Source organism: Otolemur garnettii, unplaced genomic scaffold (genome assembly GCF_000181295.1).
Source record: "Otolemur garnettii isolate 467f Iridium unplaced genomic scaffold, OtoGar3 scaffold00036, whole genome shotgun sequence".
Classification (NCBI taxonomy): domain Eukaryota; kingdom Metazoa; phylum Chordata; class Mammalia; order Primates; family Galagidae; genus Otolemur; species Otolemur garnettii.
Genome location: NW_003852431.1, coordinates 16,139,839 through 16,159,281, shown reverse-complemented (window position 1 = coordinate 16,159,281; position 19,443 = coordinate 16,139,839). Strand labels below are relative to the sequence as shown.

At 34.6% G+C, this 19,443-nt stretch overlaps 1 protein-coding gene across 2 annotated transcripts in view; it reads right to left on the bottom strand.

Moving 5' to 3' along the window:
• Nucleotides 1-938: 938 nt before the first annotated feature.
• The window catches only part of KLHL1 (kelch like family member 1), a 300,186-nt gene continuing 281,681 nt past the window's right edge, over nucleotides 939-19,443 (bottom strand). For both annotated transcript variants that reach the window (XM_003789731.1, XM_012805104.1), the window contains 3 exons: nucleotides 19,216-19,428; nucleotides 9,875-10,046; nucleotides 939-2,090 (listed from right to left, as the gene is read on the bottom strand). In XM_003789731.1, the coding sequence (XP_003789779.1) occupies nucleotides 2,031-2,090; nucleotides 9,875-10,046; nucleotides 19,216-19,428 (445 nt within the window). In that variant the 3' untranslated portion in view covers nucleotides 939-2,030. The remainder of the gene's footprint in view (nucleotides 2,091-9,874; nucleotides 10,047-19,215; nucleotides 19,429-19,443) is intronic.

Here is a 19,443-nt window from a genome sequence, read left to right as displayed (position 1 = left end):
GTTCACAAAAGTCAGGAGGTGGAAATTGTCCAGCACCCCCCTGAAGAGATGAATAGACAAACAAAATATTGTAAACACATAGAGTGGAATTTTATTCAGCTTTAATAAAGGACATTATGTCACATATTATACCATAGATGACCCTTAGGCATCATGCTATCTGAATATGGTGGTCACAAGAGGACAAATACTTTGTGATTCCTATTATGTGCTGTATATACAGGAATTCACAGAAACAGAAAGAGGAATGTTGGTTTCCAGGGCTGTAGGGAGAGGAAGATGGGAATTCCTTGTTTAATGGACACAGAATTTCAGGATTTTTTAGTTGAAAACCATGTGAATACGCTCATCACTACTGAACTGTACACGAGGAAATAATTCAAATGGTAAATTTTGTGTCACACATTGTTAATCACAGTTTAAAAATAATCAGTGATCCCACCTTATCATTGTATGACTATGATGAAGATGTTTTCCAGAAATACACCGTAACTTGGCTTGAGAAACTTCAGCTTTCTGGTACTATTTCCCAGAGCCAGGCTGTTTTTTAATACTTTCTTTGATTGTTATATCTCAAATATTTTTGACTATAGAACAATAAAATTTAATTCCACATTTTTCATTGGCTCGTAAATACAAATAAAAATACAGGAAGAAAGAATGATTTTCTTGCCCCGTCTAGCTCCTGGACAATTCTTAGCCCTCTTACTATGCAATGTGTGTTTTCTAGGAACCTGTGCCGTCTCCAGTGAGTAACTACAGAGGGAAACAACACTGAAAGTTGTATTTGGTGTCAGGATGGCATTATGGAGGAAATGAACTCACTGCCCTAACTTTGAAGTGAGGCAATAAAAGTTGCCTATCTCCGCAATCCACCCTGCTAATTTTAAAGGTAGAGCTGAATGAAAATGTATTGAAGAAACATACACCGATAAAAGAAAATTTTTCATCATTTATTGATGGGATTTAGAATTTAGATAATTTATTAAGGGTATTGTATAATGTTTCCACTTTATGATTTAAACAATTACAAACAATTTACCTTAAAAGAATACACGTATCAATGTAACAAATTGGAAGGTGGGGAGTGGGATTCTTCAGTCTGCTTTCCTTCCGGCAATAATCATAAACACTCAAACTTAGTGTATCATAACCTTTCCGAAGTTCTAAGGTTTTTTTAAAGACAAAATTCTAAAGGACTTCAACATGCAGTGGATAGATATACATATATAAAACATTCAGAATAACAGGCTTCCATGCTTACACTGAACTCAACACAAGGCAAAGGCCCAAATTGTACTGAATCTTTGGCTCAGTGTGTTGCAGAAGCAAAGCAGAGTGGCAAGCCTAATGAAAACAATCCTTTGCGTTTGCTAGTTTCAGATTGCTAACATGGTTGCAATAAAATTCAGTCATCATCTCTGATGAGATAGGCAGCTTTGATTAGCAGGACAGTTTGTTTTCTGAATGCAATAAACAAGCACAAATCTGTTTCTCTGACTGTTCTCATAGCTTAGGAAAATGAGAAAGGAACAGGTTTGTTTTAATAAAACATCATTCTGCTTTATGGTGTGACCACGTTTGATTACAAAAACACTAAACCAATCAGATTCTGTCCGATAAAATATCCCGTGTTCTCCTCTGGGCAATGCCTTTGCCAAAGATTACAAAACAATTGAATGAGTTGCAATCATGAATTTATCCATGGCACAAATATTGGTCTCCCTTTTCAACTGTTCAAGAAAAGCAAGTCTTTGGTAACTCTAGTTATTGTATAGTATAATACAAAACAAATTACCAATAACCATTCCTGAACTGAAACTTGGCCAGGTATTGTTCCAGTATAAGTTCCACGTTTTCTTGTTTTCCGTAATTCTGTTGATCTTCTGCCTTTTTTGACGTTAGTAGGTAAGTCTACGGGAATCCTTGTTCTTGACAAGTTTTCATCTCAAGACATTCTCGTCCTTGCCATACAATATAAAAATAATGACTCCAGCAAATAAAATCCCTCCAAATAAAATAAAAATAAGTCAGGGTTGCTTGATGACTACCACACAGGCACCTGCCCTCCCAATATTCAAGGATGCCATCTGTTAAAAAAAAAAAAAAAAGAAAGATGAAACACAACTAGAGACAAATTTTACTGTCATAGAAAAACAGACAAATTATATTTAAAGAGATCAGACACAAAAATTATAAGCAAATGTGCTTCAGTTTTCCCATTTTAGCAACAAGTAATACAATAAAAATGAAAACATTGACAATGGCATTTTTAAAACAGCAATGATTTGTATGTTGAAAATGAAGAAAAGTTATAAAATACTTCTTTATTTTTATTAAAATAAACCTAGCAGAGAAAAGTTTCTAGAAAAGATTTATTCTGGGGCCTGCATGTACACAATTGTAATGATATTTTATAGTGATGGCTTAGAGTCTATTTCAGATGAAATAGCTATTACGCTTACTGCAATGACTTTGAAGTTATTTCCCCAGATATTATCTTGAATTAAATGTGTTATTCATTCATTCTAGACAGAGGCATACAATGAAATAACTTCAATATTTTGTCATAAATAGGCCCTAATTATAATCACTCTAGGGCTCATTAAAAATTTTCTAACTCATGACAATCACTGAAATGAGAACTGAGTTTCTTTAATAATGCCGAATATAAAAATGGCCAGACATATATTGAAAACAATAATTTTTACAGAGTTTGTAATGAAAATTTATTCTTCAGGGGGAAGCCCAACATTTTAATAATGTGAGCTTTTTGATATCAATGACTTTTATTACAGTTTTCTAAGAAGTTACAGGGTATGATTCCAAACTGAAAAGAAAGGGCATGGAATGTAAGAAATAAAATATCTAAGAAGAAAATAACTTCAAATCACATACATTATCTTATTGATTGAGAAATGACATGTTCTCACTCTCTAAATATGAAAATCGCCTCCATTTTCTACCAGTTGTTTGGAATCTATTGATTGTTACTCCTCACCTTATTGTAAGGTAAAAATATGTATATTTACTTTTTTATTCCCTTCACTATAGGCTATTTGTTTATATTTGTTTAAACTAATTTAATGTAACATCTCTTGTCTACCTCATAGAATTGCCTAAAATAAGAGAAGGAAAGGAGTATGTGAATATACTGATAGCCTGTTTTGTGTTAAGAAGAATCACAGGTCACAGCAGTCATGTTCATAATCACATCGTGTGTTGTTACTTCTTTGTGACAGGTGAGTGGCTGGAATACCGAGAGACAATGTGTAAATCCCATACATCCGTGTATGTGAACAGAAGTTTATCTGACTCCAGAATGCATGTTGCATCTATTTTTTTATTCCTTAATGATTTTCATATATTGTTTCACAGCAGCAGCATCTAAGGAGCTTTTCCAAAGTGCAAGCACGGTGTGCATAATGAGGTTCCAGTCAACCATGGATCTTGTATGTGATGATTGTCACATAGGATTATAACGGAGCTGAGAAATTCCTGCCATCTACTGATGCAGTAGCCATGGTAACGTCCCAGCTCCAGGCATTACTCACGTGTTTATGGTGATGTCGTTGTAAACAAACCCGCTCTACTGCTATTTAAAAATGCGTAGAATAAGGATGTAAAGGAAGAACATATTTTTGCATTACTGTACAATGCGTTTAGGTTTTAAAGTGAGTGCTATTACAATTATGAAGATTTACAATTGCCTACAGCATTCAGTACAGTAACATGCTGTACAGGATTGAAGCTTACAAATGATAAAGAATATTTCACAAAGGTTTGCTGTATAGAAAGCTGTATTATCTAGGTTTGTGTAAGTACGCTCAATGAGGTTCACCAAACAACAAAAACCACTTGAAGATGCATTGCTCAGAACACAGCCCTGCCTTGAAGTAACACATTGACTGCACATGCGCACAAGCCCTATCACTCGTGGTAATGGGATGATATTGGCTAATGGCATTTTGAAAAGTTTTCCAAAGACTCATTGATGTTTATTAAATAGAAAAGTACTGTGCTCTAGACTACATACAGAGAAAGTAGGTTAGCTCTGTGTTTTTATGTACATTTGGACCTATATTTCTAAATATATATGTATGCATATGTGTTTGTGTGTGTGCAAAAGTGAATCCCTTCTGGGGTGGTGCCTATGGCTCAAAGGAGTAAGGCGCCAGCTCCATATGCTGGAGGTGGTGGGTTCAAACCCAGCCCATGCCCAAAACTGAATCCTTTCTATATTTTTTTTTTCAAAAAAATGTGCTACTCTTTCTGTTTCTTGTGTGCATGAATGACACCCTCTCTACCCCGTTGATCAAGACAGAATCTTAGACCACATCCTTGACTGTTCATTTTCCCTCACTCAAGTCTGTATTTGAATAATCATAGAGCTTTCTAAATATCTCTCCAACCACTTTAATTCTATCCATTTCTTCTGTCTTCCACTTAGTTCAGGTTAAAGTTTTACTGTACATGTATTGGTAAAACATTCTCCTAATCGGTTTCTTTCTCTCCCGTCTTGCTTTCTCCTAATCATTTTTGCATTCTAGCAAGGGCAATCATATTAAAGTACAATTACGTGTATTCACTTTGCCTGTTTAAACTCCCTTACTAGCGCCCATTCAGCTTTAAGCTCAAGGCTCTTTAATATAGTTTCTCACCCTGCATCATAAGGACCCTGTTTGTCTCTCCAGACCCATTACTTCCCAGTCCATTTTCTGAATGGTGAAATGTGCCACGTGTTTTTTCCCCATCTCTTAAAATGCTGTTATGTAAGTCAAAGTACTCCTCATCTTTTATTTGGTTAACTATTACTCATTTGCCAGGACTGAAAGATGTCTCTTAGTGTTGTATCTATTATTTGCAAATAAACTAAACCCACAGACCCAGAAGAAACTTAGTTCCAACAATAGTTTTCAATTTGTTAGAGAAACATTCACATATCTTATGCTGGACACCAGCAACTATGCTAGTCATGCAGACGGGACAGTAAAAGCCACATTGTCTTCAATTCCTTACAACCCGGAGGTGGCTGCAGCATGACAGCCCTACCTCCTTACTAAGAGAACAAAAGAAGGGGATTTTATTCAGGCTAGGGGAAGGAAGGCAACGTTCTTCTTATATCCTGATGTGCACATACTGTTTTTTCAAATTAAATGTAAGAAATAAGCCCACTGTAAATTGATAAAGTAAAATTTATTAAACACACACACACACACCTTGTTTTCTCTATGAAACAAACTGAGGCAAAAACCAGGCAACTGCTTCCTAATCTATTGACATTACTTTCAGTTTGAGCTAACCTGGGGAGTTTTCAAAAATACACGGTTTTGACTATTTCAATGCAATTTTCTTTTTTAAAATTTCAGTCTAATTTGAGGGTACAAAATATTAGATTACCATTTTTGCATTTGTTAGGTAGGGTCCGTGTTGTAGTTGTGTCCCACTCCCGGGAGGTGTGCCAAATACCCCTACATTGTGTCCATTAAGTGGGAGCACACCCATTCCCCCGCTACCCTCAGTCTTTTAACATACCTCCCCCTCCCCCATCTTGAATTGAGCTTTTCTGTTGTTGTGTGAGTGTGTAATAGATCATCTACTGGCTTCACATTGGTATTGAGTACATTGAATATGTACTTTTTCATTCTTGTGATACTTTACTAAAAAGAATGTGTTGAATAGCAGCGGGGACAATGGACATCCTGGCCTAGTTCCAGATCTGAGTGGAAATGTTTTCAATTTTACTCCATTCAGAATGCTATTGGCTGTGGGTTTTCTCTATATGGCCTCTATCACTTTCAGAAATGACCCTTCTAAGCCTATTTTCTTGAGATGTCTGATCATTAAAGGGTTCTGGATATTATCAAAAGCTTTTTCTGCATCAATTGAGAGAGTCATTGTGGTCTTTGTTTTTTATTTTACTTATGTGATGTATTATATTTATGGATTTATGTAGGTTGAACCAGCCTTGTAACCCTCGTATAAAATCAACTTGATCATGGTGTATGATTGTTTTGATGTGTTGTTGAATTTTGTTTGCTAGAATCTTATTGAATATTTTTGCATCAATATTCATTACCCATGATTGGATTAACAAATTGTAGTATATGTTCACCATGGAATACCATGCAGCCATAAAAAGATGGAGACTTCACATTTTTATGTTTACTTGGATGGAGCTGGAACATATTCTTCTTAGTAAAGTATCTCAAGAATGGGAGAAAAAGTATCCAATATATTCAATACTACTATGAAATCGGTATATAATCACAAAGATATTCTTTTTTTAAATTAAATGATAGCTGTATACATTAATGCAAACATGGGGTACAGTGTAGTGTTTTCATATACATTTTGAAATACTTTCATCAAGCTGGTTCACATAAATTTCATGTCATTTGCATAGTCATTGTGTCAAAACATTTATATTCTAGTCCTAGAAAAGTTCACTTGTACCCTTGTTAGACAGAAATATAGGTGATCTAGAATGGTAAAACATAACTATAGTCCAGAAAGAAGGAGGGAAGAGAAAAGAGACAGGAGGGGAGTAGGGAGGCTGGGAGGAGGGAGAATTGTTTAGGGGATCAAACCTAATGTGAATAATACAATGATGTACTTCTATACTATTAAGAATAGAGTATGAATGTTTTTGACACAACAAGTAAGGAGATGGTTATGTTCATCAGTTAGATGTAAGCATTCCACATTGTATATCAAATCAGCACATTGTACCCCATAAATGCAATAATGTACAGTTATGACTCAATAAAGAAATAAAAAGAAAAAGAATGTGTTCCAACTCCATCCAGGTTAATACAAAAGATGAAAAGTCTCCATCTTTCCTATCGGCAAATAGTATTCCATGGTGTATGTATACCACAATTTATTAATCCATTCCTGAGTTGGTGAGCATGTAGGTTGTTTCCACATTTTGGAAATTGTAAATTGAGCAATGATAAACAATCTTGTGCAAATGTCCTTGTGATAAAATTATTTTTTTTCTGCTGGGTAGATGCTTTGTAATGGGATTTTAGGATAACATGAGAGCTCTATTTTGAATACTTTAAGGATTCTCCATACTTCTCTCCAGAGAGGCTGTATCAGTTTGCAGTCTCACCAATGGTGTAAAAGTGTTCCCCTCTCTCCACATCTGCACCAGCATCTGCAAATTTAGGACTTTGTGATGTGGGCCGTTCTCACTGGGGTTACGTGATATTCAATGTGGCTTTAATTTGCATTTCTCTAATGTGTAGGGATGATGAGCGTTTTTTCATATGTTTGTTAGACAATGATCTGTCTTCTGAGAGGGTTTTGTTCATGTCACTTTCCAGAAGATGGGACTGTTGGCTCTTGTTTTTATGATTATTTTGAGTTCTTTGTAGATTCTAGTAGTTGGGCCCATGTGAGAGTATAACATGCAAATATCCTTTCCCATTCTGAAAGCTGTCTATGGTTTTAATTGTTGTGTCCTTAGCTGAGCAGAAGATTTTCAGTGTATGTTTTCTAATAATCAGGTCTTATGTGGATGCAAATAATACATGCGATAAATAATCAATTTTGTCCACTTATTGGGTAAATAGAGTGAAAGTGACAGGTATTATCCGTATAATATGGAAACCTTCCTAGTAGGTTAGAACCCTAAAAGTTTTCAAGGAGATTGTTTGTGGTCTACTGATAGTCCCTTGAGAATCTTAAAAATATAAATAATGAAACAATATGTAATTAAAACCTTAAAGTAATTTAAGAACTTTAAATTAATGCTTATTGCACTAAAATAAGATTGTTGTAAAACATTGTATCATCACTATGCTGTTTATAAAATATCATATGATCCAAAAATGTATAAAATGTATAGGAGGAAATATGGTCTTTAGAGGCTTTTATCTATTATTACCACATACATTATTTTGATTTCAATTTTAGAGGAATGATAAGCACAATGGCTGTTTATTATTAATGTGCAATGAGGATATCATATCATTTGTATAACCATAACATCCTTTACTTAATATTCTGTTGTACAACTGACATATTTAAAATACCATTGAACTGTTACATTTCCTTAGCAGATCAACAGTCATTATTAATCTCTGCAGTGCTCTCTTTGGAAACACTACAGATTCAAAATGACAAAATGTCAAAATATATCCTTGAAAATTTTAGTGCAATAACGTGAAAACCAATCATTACTAGCTTCTTTTATATTTACTGCCTTTTAAAGAAAAAAAAAATACTTTCTCCCTAGTATTTAAAGTAAATATCACAGGACTTAATTCATATAATATTCCTCCTCTTTCCCTTATTTCTCTTCTTTTTAATTTATATTTTTATTTATTTTGTGTTTGATTAGCCAAATGTATGTATTTTTGTTGAATACAAGCATCTTCGCTTAGGGGCAAAGGGGGATTCATAATGCCGTTATCTTGGCTTAGCTGTTAGGAATGTGGCTTTGTACTCCAAAGTTACCCCAATACTGTTGCTGAACACAGAACATGAAAGTTGGTACAATCAAGGAAGCTGTGTTTATTTAAAAGTAAATATCTTTCAAATAAATTTACTTCAATCAGTTGTCAAATTCTTCAGATACATTTTAGTCAATTTCTCTGATCAAAATTAGCATCTTTCAGCCACTGAGGCAGGCAGACAAGGAGATCTGGTTATTATTCTGCTACAACTAAATAGGGCTTTGGATAACCACTGAACTGTTTGATGGAAACTATGTATTTGAACAGCACTTACTTTTAGATTTCTGGTACAAGAAAGAAATGATAAAAATATTCAGTAATTTGGAATAAAAGATGGAAAGTAAAGAGACATTGTAACAATACAAGGCTGAGGATTTATCCATCTTCTCCATTATATGAAGGACATATTAACTGAGTAGTATAAGGAGTTTTTCACTTTAATTAGATTCTCTGCCCTGAAGTTTCTCTAATTCACATACACCAATACACAACCTCTGGTTAAGAGGTCACAACAGGAGCCATCTCCTTCCGTCATGATCCTGAGTATCTGAATACAGTGCGTATTCAAGGTATAATTCCAACCATTTCACTCATCTTCCACGTCAAAGTGGTTGACAAAGAGCACTTGATACATGGCAGACTGCACAGAGCCCTTTTTTTAATTGAATTGGGATGAAAAGTTATTTTATTTTCCATCTATGGCTGTGAGGGTAACTAATTAGAGCTTTTAGTAATGTCAAGTGGAAAATTCTGTCTGCAGAATGTAAAAAGGAACCTAACAAATGTAGTCAACAAAAACGAATTCCAGAAAGGTGATTTCGGCAGTCTCTCTTTGCCTTATACCAATCATTTCCAAAGTTATGGTTTTGTGAACCAACGTATTACACTCTTACAATTTGCCCAGGAAACTCAAACTCAATTCCTGCTTCTTATTTTACTAATTAAATGGAAATCCCATCAAACAATGAATGTCACTTTTAATATAAATTTTATTAAAGTATAACATACATAAGAGGAAAGTACAAAAAAACAACTTAATGAATTTTTTACAAAATTAACACTACATTGAACTAAATCATTTCTGATTCCACAATGGTGGGTTTCTTTCCTCTTCTTAACTTCAAGTTAATATGAAGGTACAAATGATTAAGTTACATTGTTTGCATTTGTAAGGTAAAGTTCAGGTTGTAGTTGAGCCCTTCACCCAGGAGATGTGCCATATACTCTTAAAAGAATGGAAAAGCAAGTATTCAATTTACTTAATACCAATATGAAACTAGTAGAACTAATTCATTTTTGGTTGAGGGTAATTTGAAAAGATAGATCATTATTTGCATATCTCTCTTCCAAAAGAAGTAAATGAAATAAATTCTTAAACTTCAAGTAAATTATGCTGATGACCATCTTACCTGTGTCCACTCATTAGTTTGTGGGTCATAGGATTCCATAGTGTTGAGGTATGTCTGCCCATCATAGCCACCAACAGCATACAATCTGTCACCAAGGAGACAGACCCCAACCGCATCTCTGGGCATACTCAAAGGAGCCACCATGGTCCACGTGTCTGTTTTGGGGTCATATCTAAAATTCAATGACAATAGTATATAACATTCTGTTCCCATTCAACTTAACTATATGAATGACATTCTTTCAAAAGTATGTGATGAAAAACAAAACCAATTTTTTAATCAAAGTACAGTCATTTGGTATTCTGGATGGAATATCCATAAGGCTTTCTCACTCTGTTATTTTTAAAATACACTCAGACTTTTAGATGAATGCAGATTCATTTAACAAAAATAAATGTTGTGACTTGTTTCCACGAGGAAGAGGGGGCATCAAATATGTAAATAACTGTTATCCCCAGCACATACAAAAAAGATCTTTTAAACAGATTATATAAGAGTGTTTTGGTCATGAAATAGAAAAAAATGGCTATAACTTTGGTAGAAATTTTAGATTCTAACTAGACGAAGGTTTGTTTGTTTGTTTTTTTTTTTTTTATTTCTTATAGCATAACTATGTACACTAATGCAATCATGGGGTAGAGTGTGCTGTTTTCATATACATTTTGAAATACTTTCATGAAACTGGCTTACATAACCTTCATGTCATTCTCTTAGTCATTAAGTTAAGACATTCATACTCTGCTTTTACAAAGATTCACTTGTACCCTTGTAAGTTAAACCATAGAGGTGAAAGTCTAAGCTAAGTTTTCTAGAAAGAACAGGACACTTTTGTGTAAAATCAGCATAGTTGGATTTTCCTTTTTGAAAAAATAAACATGTGACTTTGAGGAAACAAGTATCTAGAGTGACCAAGTTCAAGGGGGTCTGAGGAGGAAGTGCATCTGGAAAGGGCGATTTTTATCAGCTTATGGACTGTGGGCTCCCTGAGTAACAGGTGCTTTGTATTTATTGAATGAGTAAATAGAAAGCCTTTGAAACTTGAAAAAATAACTATTATATGAACAGAACTGCGTTTTAATGACATGGCTGAAGTTTTTCCTCATCTTGAGAACAGCATGACAAATCAATAAATTCAGGAGGTCAAGCTATTAAACTTAAATCAAAAAAATCCTTCAAAAACACGTAATTACTACGTATTACGTATAGACATTTACTATTTTGAGTGGAAAATACTTTACGACTTTCCCTGAAGGTGTTTTATTTCAGCTAAGAACGAGTGTGAAACCATCTCTTTGCCTTTAGCCAGCAACTGCAGTTCAGATACCAAAACAGAAAGCTGTCAAGAACTCAACAGAACAAATATGAAATAAAACTAGAAGAAAGTATTTTCCCATAAACACAGAAAATACATTCTTAGTTTGTTTTCCTGCTCTAATCTTTTTTTGTTTTTTGTTAATTAAAATTTCCAATTTACAGACTCCTGAAAGAAATGAATACCCAAGCCAAAAACCAAAACAAAACAAATGAATGAACAACAAAAAAATAAAAATAAAAACAACCCTTGCTGAAAATAAATCTGTTACAAACAACCTGGAATTTCTATTTCTCTAGAATATTCACATTACCCAAGAGACTGAATGCATTTGGACACCATGGCTGAGGGGTTTGTGTATTGCCAACATGACATGTGTGATAATGAGATACTAATTCAATCCCTGCAAAGTCAGCATCACCTTATTAAAGTATAGGCTGCCCAGTATGAACAAATTTAATTGTACGTGCTATCGTTAGCTAATAAGTATAAATCACCACATACGAATTAATGTACACATAGATACACATACACAAACACATAATATATAACATCAAATTTTTTAAAAAAATATTCATATCTTTTTCACAAATGTTTTGAAATACACAAAAATTTTTGACATGAGGGGTAAAGAGAGAAAAGAAAAGATAACACGAAGAAGTAGATATTACAATCTAGGACATGGAACATTTTCTGGAACTGCATTTTTCAACAAGTTAATGGCAAAACATATCAAAATAATAATGAGTACAATAATAATGAGTTACAAAGAAGTAACTGTTCCAAGTGAAATGTGAGGTAGAAACATAACAAAATACAGTGAATTAAGATCTTTATTTGGATCCCAACTCACACAGACCAACTCTTAAAAGATGTTTGACATGTTTGAAAAATGTTAATGTAACTCAGGCATTACATTTTAATCAGGAATTACTGAAGTTTTTATTAGGGGAGTAATCACATTGTATTTATGTTAAGAAATAAAATCACGATCATATTTATTTTTTTCCCCTGGAATTAATTCAGAAATGTTCTGAGTTAAAAATGCATGTGAGAATTTCTTTAGAATAATTCAAGGAAAAAAGGAAGGACAGAGAAAAGGGAGATGGATGAAATAAAAACCACAAATTGTGGAGGTTCCTGGGTAAGCAGTACAGTGGAGTTTATGGAATTTGTTTACATTTTCGTTTTCAGGAAATGTGTCTAGCACAAATTGTATTCAAAGGAAGAAAATATAATACATTTTAATTTCAGTGAAAAGTCAACATTGTTTACATTTCATTCATTATTCAATAGAATCCTGACTGGCTTTTGACACAACCATTTTACATAAATAGCCTCTTTTTCTGAAATCGTATTAATACTTTAGTTTTAGTCTTCATTTTATTATGACTCCCCGATCTATAGAATTTTTTCAAATACTGTCTGTAATGAAAAGTATCCTACTGCAAAAAAAAAGTTCACAAATACTGAAAAAAATAGCTAAAAACCAGCTAACACTTGTGTGATAAGCAATTATACAGGGTGTCCCAAATTCAGCCTCTATAGTCACCTTACATAGGGAAAATGGGAAATTGTCGTTAAATATGCCTTTATAAAATATTTACAAAATATTTTCCTATGTATTGGCCACCTCTTCATAAAATTGTGTAATGCACATTTACACCATTTATACATTTAGCTATAGTTTTCCATTTTGCCTATGTGTGGTAACTTTGGGGACAACTTTGGGGACACCCTGGAAATGAATTTCCAAAGGCTGTTCTTCACGTGAAACTCAAACAATGATACAATTCTCAAATACTCATTTTGCAGGGGGGATTAAGAAAACACTCTTAGGTCCTCCATTTAGGTTCACATTTTGCAAAACTAACCTACATTTAGAAGTCATAATTTTTTAAATGTAATTTAAAAAGAAATTAATGCATTCTCTTAGAAAAGCATCTTTGAGTTTGATGTACCTATTTTCAGTGTCAGGTTACATTTTTCAAATATGAAGTAACTATATTTTTATTAATATATGACACTGGTAACGATATATAAGTTTATAAATTGCCAGTAAAACTAAAACAAACCTGCATTTTTCGGCACACATATTCAATCCTAGTTAAATAGGAAGTGATCACACAAATTCCAAATTGCCCAGTAGTCATTCTTCTTGATGTCATAGTAACAACTATAATTTGTTTTTTCTATAAGCAAGAACTCTGTGGATTCATCTCTTGGCCTAGGGTATACAAAGTTATTACCCCCCAAAATGAAATAAGCAGCTATTTTCTACTTAGGAAACTATCTACAGATATATAAGCATTTTCCCAGATAATTACTAACAGTGATTTTAATTTTCATTGAAGGTCAAATTTTTCATAAAATTTCATTCTAAGCTTTTTATATTTTGCTGCTAGTTGTTATTTATTAAAAACAAAAAGAGATGGGGAGGTGGTTTATATTTAGGCTCTCCGCCATTTCTGTTAGCCTTCCTGGTCAGACTGCAAGCTCTGTATTAGAGACTCTATTAAAGTTTTTATTATTATTATTATTATTAAATGATAGCTGTGTACATTAATGCAATCATGGGGTACAGTGTTGTGTTTTCATATACAATTTGAAATATTTTCATCAAACTGGTCAACATAGCCTTCATGTCATTTTCTTAGTTATTGTGTTAAGACTTTTATATTCTACTTTTAGAAAGATTCACTTGTACCCTTGTAAGATAAACCATAGAGGTGATCCCTCCAATTACCCTCCCTCCACAGATATATGAAAAAATGCTCACCATTCTATTAAAGTTTATAGCCCTCCGAAAGAGAAGTGCCAATGGGCTCACACCTATGGTGCATTTTGCAAGGGAACATATCAAATCTATTAAGTGTAGAGTATAAAAGTCTTAATACAATAATTAAAGAAGTGAGATGAAGTTTATGTTAACCAGTTTGATGTAATAATTCCAAATTATATTAAAACCAGCACATTGTACCCCATAAATGCATTAATGTATACAGCTGTGATATAATTTTTTAAAAAAGAAACAGAAGTGCCCCTATATAGTGGATAAAATTAGTTCAAAAGTGGAAACTTGTTGAAGGCCTATAATGCTTACACAATAAAAGCTTCTCTTTGAAAATTACCATAGAATTATTTGAAAAATTATTAATTTTTCAAGCATTATTGTGATTTCCACACTTCAAGAATAAAAAATTATCTTAGAATACATTCAGGGACATTGTTTAAATATGAAAACATTACTTTGATAGCAAATAGAATTGAGAATGCTTATTTTCTCTGTATTTCCCAGGGACTATTCATATAGAGAACAAATTAAACAAGCTAGAAGCGAATTGCAGTCAGGTATGTTTTCCTGCAAATTAAATAAAAAGAATAAATACCAAAAAATCAGGAAAAGGAAAAAATGAAGATTCATGCTGGGAGACTGGATAAACTGCGGGGTGGAGATTTCAAGTCAGTCAATGACGTAATCTGTGTTTGAGTAGCTCTAAAACACTATTGGTACTCTGAGCAGTGAGGAAGGGCAGTAGAGCTGTTTAATAATAAGTATTTTTTTTTTCCTGTACAGAGAACCATTATCTAAAAGGTTTCATCGTATTTTCAAAAGAAATATTTCCTGAGTTAAGACATACTTATAATATATAGGAACAGAAAACAATTTGTATTAATAAAAACTATTTGCTAAAACTTTGCAGTGATGCTCCTATAAACAAACTCATTCAGATGTTTTCATATACGTACTTTCCAAAGGTTGTTAAAGAATGGGTCAAAAGATTGTATAACGCGAAATGTGGAAAATCTGCCAGTTGGTGTTGGGAAGAAGCTGTGATGACTTACGCTGTAAACATCAACGAAATGAGTGTCAGTCGCTCTGCATCCTCCCCAACATGTAGTATCATCTGCTATTTTTATTTCAGCCTCGCTGGTGGGTAGGCGTTGCTATGATATTGTAATTGACATTTTCCTGATGACTAATGACGTCAATCATTTTTCCCAGTAGTCATTGCCTATTTGCGTATTTTTTTTTTTTTTTTTTTTTTGAGACCAGAGTCTCACTAAGGCACCCTCAGTGGAGTGCCCTGGTATCACAGCCCACAGCAACCTCAAACCCTTGGGCTTAAGCTATTCTCTTGCCTCAGCCTCCCAAGTAGCTGGAACTACAGGCACCTGCCACAAGGCCCAGCAATTTTGTTGTTGTTGCTGCTGTTGTTGCAGTTGTTTAGCTGGCCCGGGCTGGGTTAGAACGCACCACTCTCGGTGTATGTGGCTGGCACAGTAACCACTGTGCTATGGGAGCTACGCGTGCCTATTTCTCCAAGAATTAATGTTCAAGTCTTTTTTCTGGGTTTTCCATTTTTATATTTTTTCTAAAATAATTTCTAGCATTCACTTACATATAGGAAATAATGCTTCTGTTGGTGAGAGGTATGGTAAATATTTTCCCTATTATCTACTTTAAATTTTTACTCTCTCACTGGCAGCTTTTGAAGACATTTTAACAGTAATACTTTCCTTCTTTATGGGTGATCCCTTGTAGGTCCAGGATAGAAAACATTTCATACCTCAGTATTATAAAGATGGTCTCCAATGTTGTGTTCTAAAATGTTGTGTTGATTTATAGCTCATATTTAAATCTAAACTCCATCTTGAGCTCATTTTTGCTCTGATAATGGACAGCAGGTAAAACTAAGGTTTTTCCCTAGGAGATACCCAAGTAACCCAGTCATTTGTGTCATAATGACTTGCTTTTCTGTGCTGCTCCTCATTCCCCCTCTGCAATAATCAAAATTCCCTGTACATGCGATTTTGTGTGGGGACATGAGTATGTTTCCTTTGTCTACTTAATTGTACTGGGCTGGGATGCAATGAGAGGGCAAAGGTGGTCCAGATCCACTGTTGTCCAGCAGTATGCCTTTGAGAATGCTGTTTTGTAGATCAAATCTTATTATATCACAATGATATCTTATGGAAATATAAATTTTCTGATCCATAACCTGGATTTCAATTTTGTTTGTGATCTTAAAACTCTAATTATTTGTCTTTCTGAATTATTTGTCTTGCTGAATATATTGTACAGCACAGCACAAAAACGCATGCAAAATCGTATTCACCGACTAACCGATAGATAGGTGTTATTTGCTTAGTTAGTTGGATCTCCTGGGCCTAATTTCTCCTACAACTCAATGCAGCCCCTTTGGGGCACTGATTTTGTCTGCCAAGATGTTTTCACTAGGCCGAGGTTTAGTCACAAAATTAGTTTCGTCTGTTCCATTAACTAAGCTACAGTTCTCACTCTAACTCAGTCCCTGCCTTCTTACCTGCACTGACTTGGGTGCCAAGGTTATTTGTGCTCAAGACAGCCTGACTCTGAACAATTTTGGTAAGCATTATATAACTGTACCTAACACCACTATTATATAATATATTTACATTTCCATAAGACATCATTGTGATATAATAAGATTGGATCTACAAAACAGCATCGTGCACTATTCTGGCTACTTCTAAAGATGTTGGCCTATTATTACACACTAAAAAACATCACTCCCCTTACATGTGCAAAATCGTTCCATGGAGGCATTGTTATGTATCTTGATTTATTGATGATACATGTGAAAGCATCAATATAGAAAGCATGCTATGGGAAATGTAAAAAATGCTATTAATCTGACGGGTAGTATGAGTCATGGTAATGCTGGGTGCTTCTGCATTACTTAAGCTGCTCCTACCCACTGCACTCCTATAACTTAAAATAGCTATGCTTATTTAAATCTAATTTTGCAACACAAATGTATTCCTGGACTGAATTATTTATGCTTCTGCTCACAAACAACATTTCAATACATTATGCAGTCGAGTTAGATGAGAATATTTGGATGAAATATCATTTCATTAGCAGCATTTATATAAGATATTCAAGGTAAAAGTAGGAGGCTTATCATATTCCTCTTCTCTCTTCGTTTTCCCAAGAGTGTAGCAGAGAAAATGTAAATGAGCTGTCAGTATATTAGCAGTATTTTTCTAAAACAAATGATGTTGTGTTTGTGTGTGAAGACTTTTTATTTGAACTCTGACCACTATCCTCAGTATAACATCTATACCTTCTGATTTCAGTGGACTGGACGATATTAAAGTGAAATTGTGGTAAGATTACTGCCTTTCTGTGTGTATAGCCATAAAGCTATAGTTATTTCACAGAGTAGCAATATTGCTAAACATTGTTTCTCTGTTTTATCCAAACAGTAGCTTAAGTTTGAACAGAGCCTGTTTACTAAAAGCTATGGTTTGCCAGTGGAATTATGCTCAGTCAAAACAATTACATATCCTTAGAAAATGTTTCATAAATAAGAAAGAGCATCTTTGTCTCTCCGAATATATCACGTATGGGCATGAGTATCGCAGCGGTTCTCAACCTGTGGGTTGCGACCCACAGGAACGGTATTAAAGGGTCATGGCATTAGGAAGGTTGAGAACCACTGGAAAGGATATGAGTTTATTTTTTATTTTTGAGACAGAGTCTCACTATGTTTCACTATGTTGCCCTGGGTAGAGTGCCATGGTATCACAGCTCACTGCAACCTCCAACTCTTGGGCTTAAGCAATTCTCTTGCCTCAGCCTCCCAAGTAGCTGGGACTACGGGTGCCTGCCACAATGCCTGGCTATTTTTTGGTCATGGTTGTCATTGTTGTTTAGCAGGCCTAGGCCATGTGGCTGATGCCCTACACACTGAGCTATGGGTGCTGAGCCAGGATATGAGTTTCTTAATACCAAGAGGAAAAGTGTGATGCCAACAGTGCTATCCAGCAAACATCTTCTCCTGGGTACAAGTTAGGATACTGCCCCCCTATCCCTATGAAGATTTCTATGGCCATGTGGCTGTCACTGCAGTGTAAACAAAGAATAGTTACATCATTTGCAGGTAGAATCTTTAAGAATCAGTGAATTTGTCACACTGTTTTTTTTTTCTTTTCATAGAGAGATCAGCAGTGTTCAGTAATGTAGCTTGTATGTCAGTTTGAGTCCCAGAGTGACAATATACATGTAGCATGAATTTTAAAGAAGAAAAGCACTGTAGTGTTCAATGACTGAGAGCTTTCAAATTATTGTCACACTAGAGTTAGTTTATAAACTAATTGCCCTCAATATCTCTATTCTCATTTCTCTACAGATCAGTGTGTACTTTACGTAACAGGAAATATCCCCAGTCCTCTTACTAGAGACCATGCAGTCCTTGCTGCACACCATACAATAGTTCTGAGTTACCTAGAACGCTGACTATGTTCCACACAGCCATCACAGAAAACTCGTTTATAGCCATAAGGCAGGATCTGCATTGTTGAACTAAGCCTGAAGCCGAGGTGCATTTCTACTTCAGCCTCCATGAACCTGGTTATTTTTATGAAGAGTTAAATAAGAACCTATATTTCCTCAATGCACCAGGATTATAAAAAAAAGTTCTTGTAAGTCTGTTTTATGTTAAGAAAGATGTGTCATAAAATGAAGGGGTCCACAATTCACCTTTGAGAGTTTAAAAGGGAAGTGGAGGGCGGCACCTGTGGCTCAAAGGAGTAGGGTACTGGCTCCATATGCTGGAGGTGGTGGGTTCAAACCTAGCCCTGGCCAAAAACTGCCAAAAAAAAGGGAAGTAGAACTAACAAGTCAAGATGAATAGAACACTTAAATAAAATAGAAAATATTTTTTAACAGAATTTAAAACATTTATGTTTAATACATTACTTAAAACTGTATTTTGAGGACACTGTTAAAGATATATCATGAAGAAATTTAAAGATCTAGAGATTTTGTGAAAAAAATGATATTTAAGTAAATATTAGTTGGATAAAGGAAGGGGTCAAAAGAAGAGGAAAATATTAAAAAATGAAAGAATGAGAGGGGGAGAGACAGAGAGAGAGACAGACTACAAAGTAGCTCTATGGATTGAATTTACCTTTCCTAAATTATACAGTTTTTACATCACTTGAATTAGGCATCATTGTAACAGGGTCTTTGTGGTCTTACCTTTCTACATAGTCTAGCAGCCGGGAACAATGATTTGACGCAGGAGCATCATGACCTCCGACAGCATAAAGAAAACCATCACATGTGGCCACTCCAACACCCCCTCTTCTCTTACACATAGGAGCACACATATTCCACTTATTTGTATGAGGGTCATAATATTCCATTGAACTCAAACAAGAACTTCCATCACGACCTCCAACTGAATACAACCTAAGAACACAATTT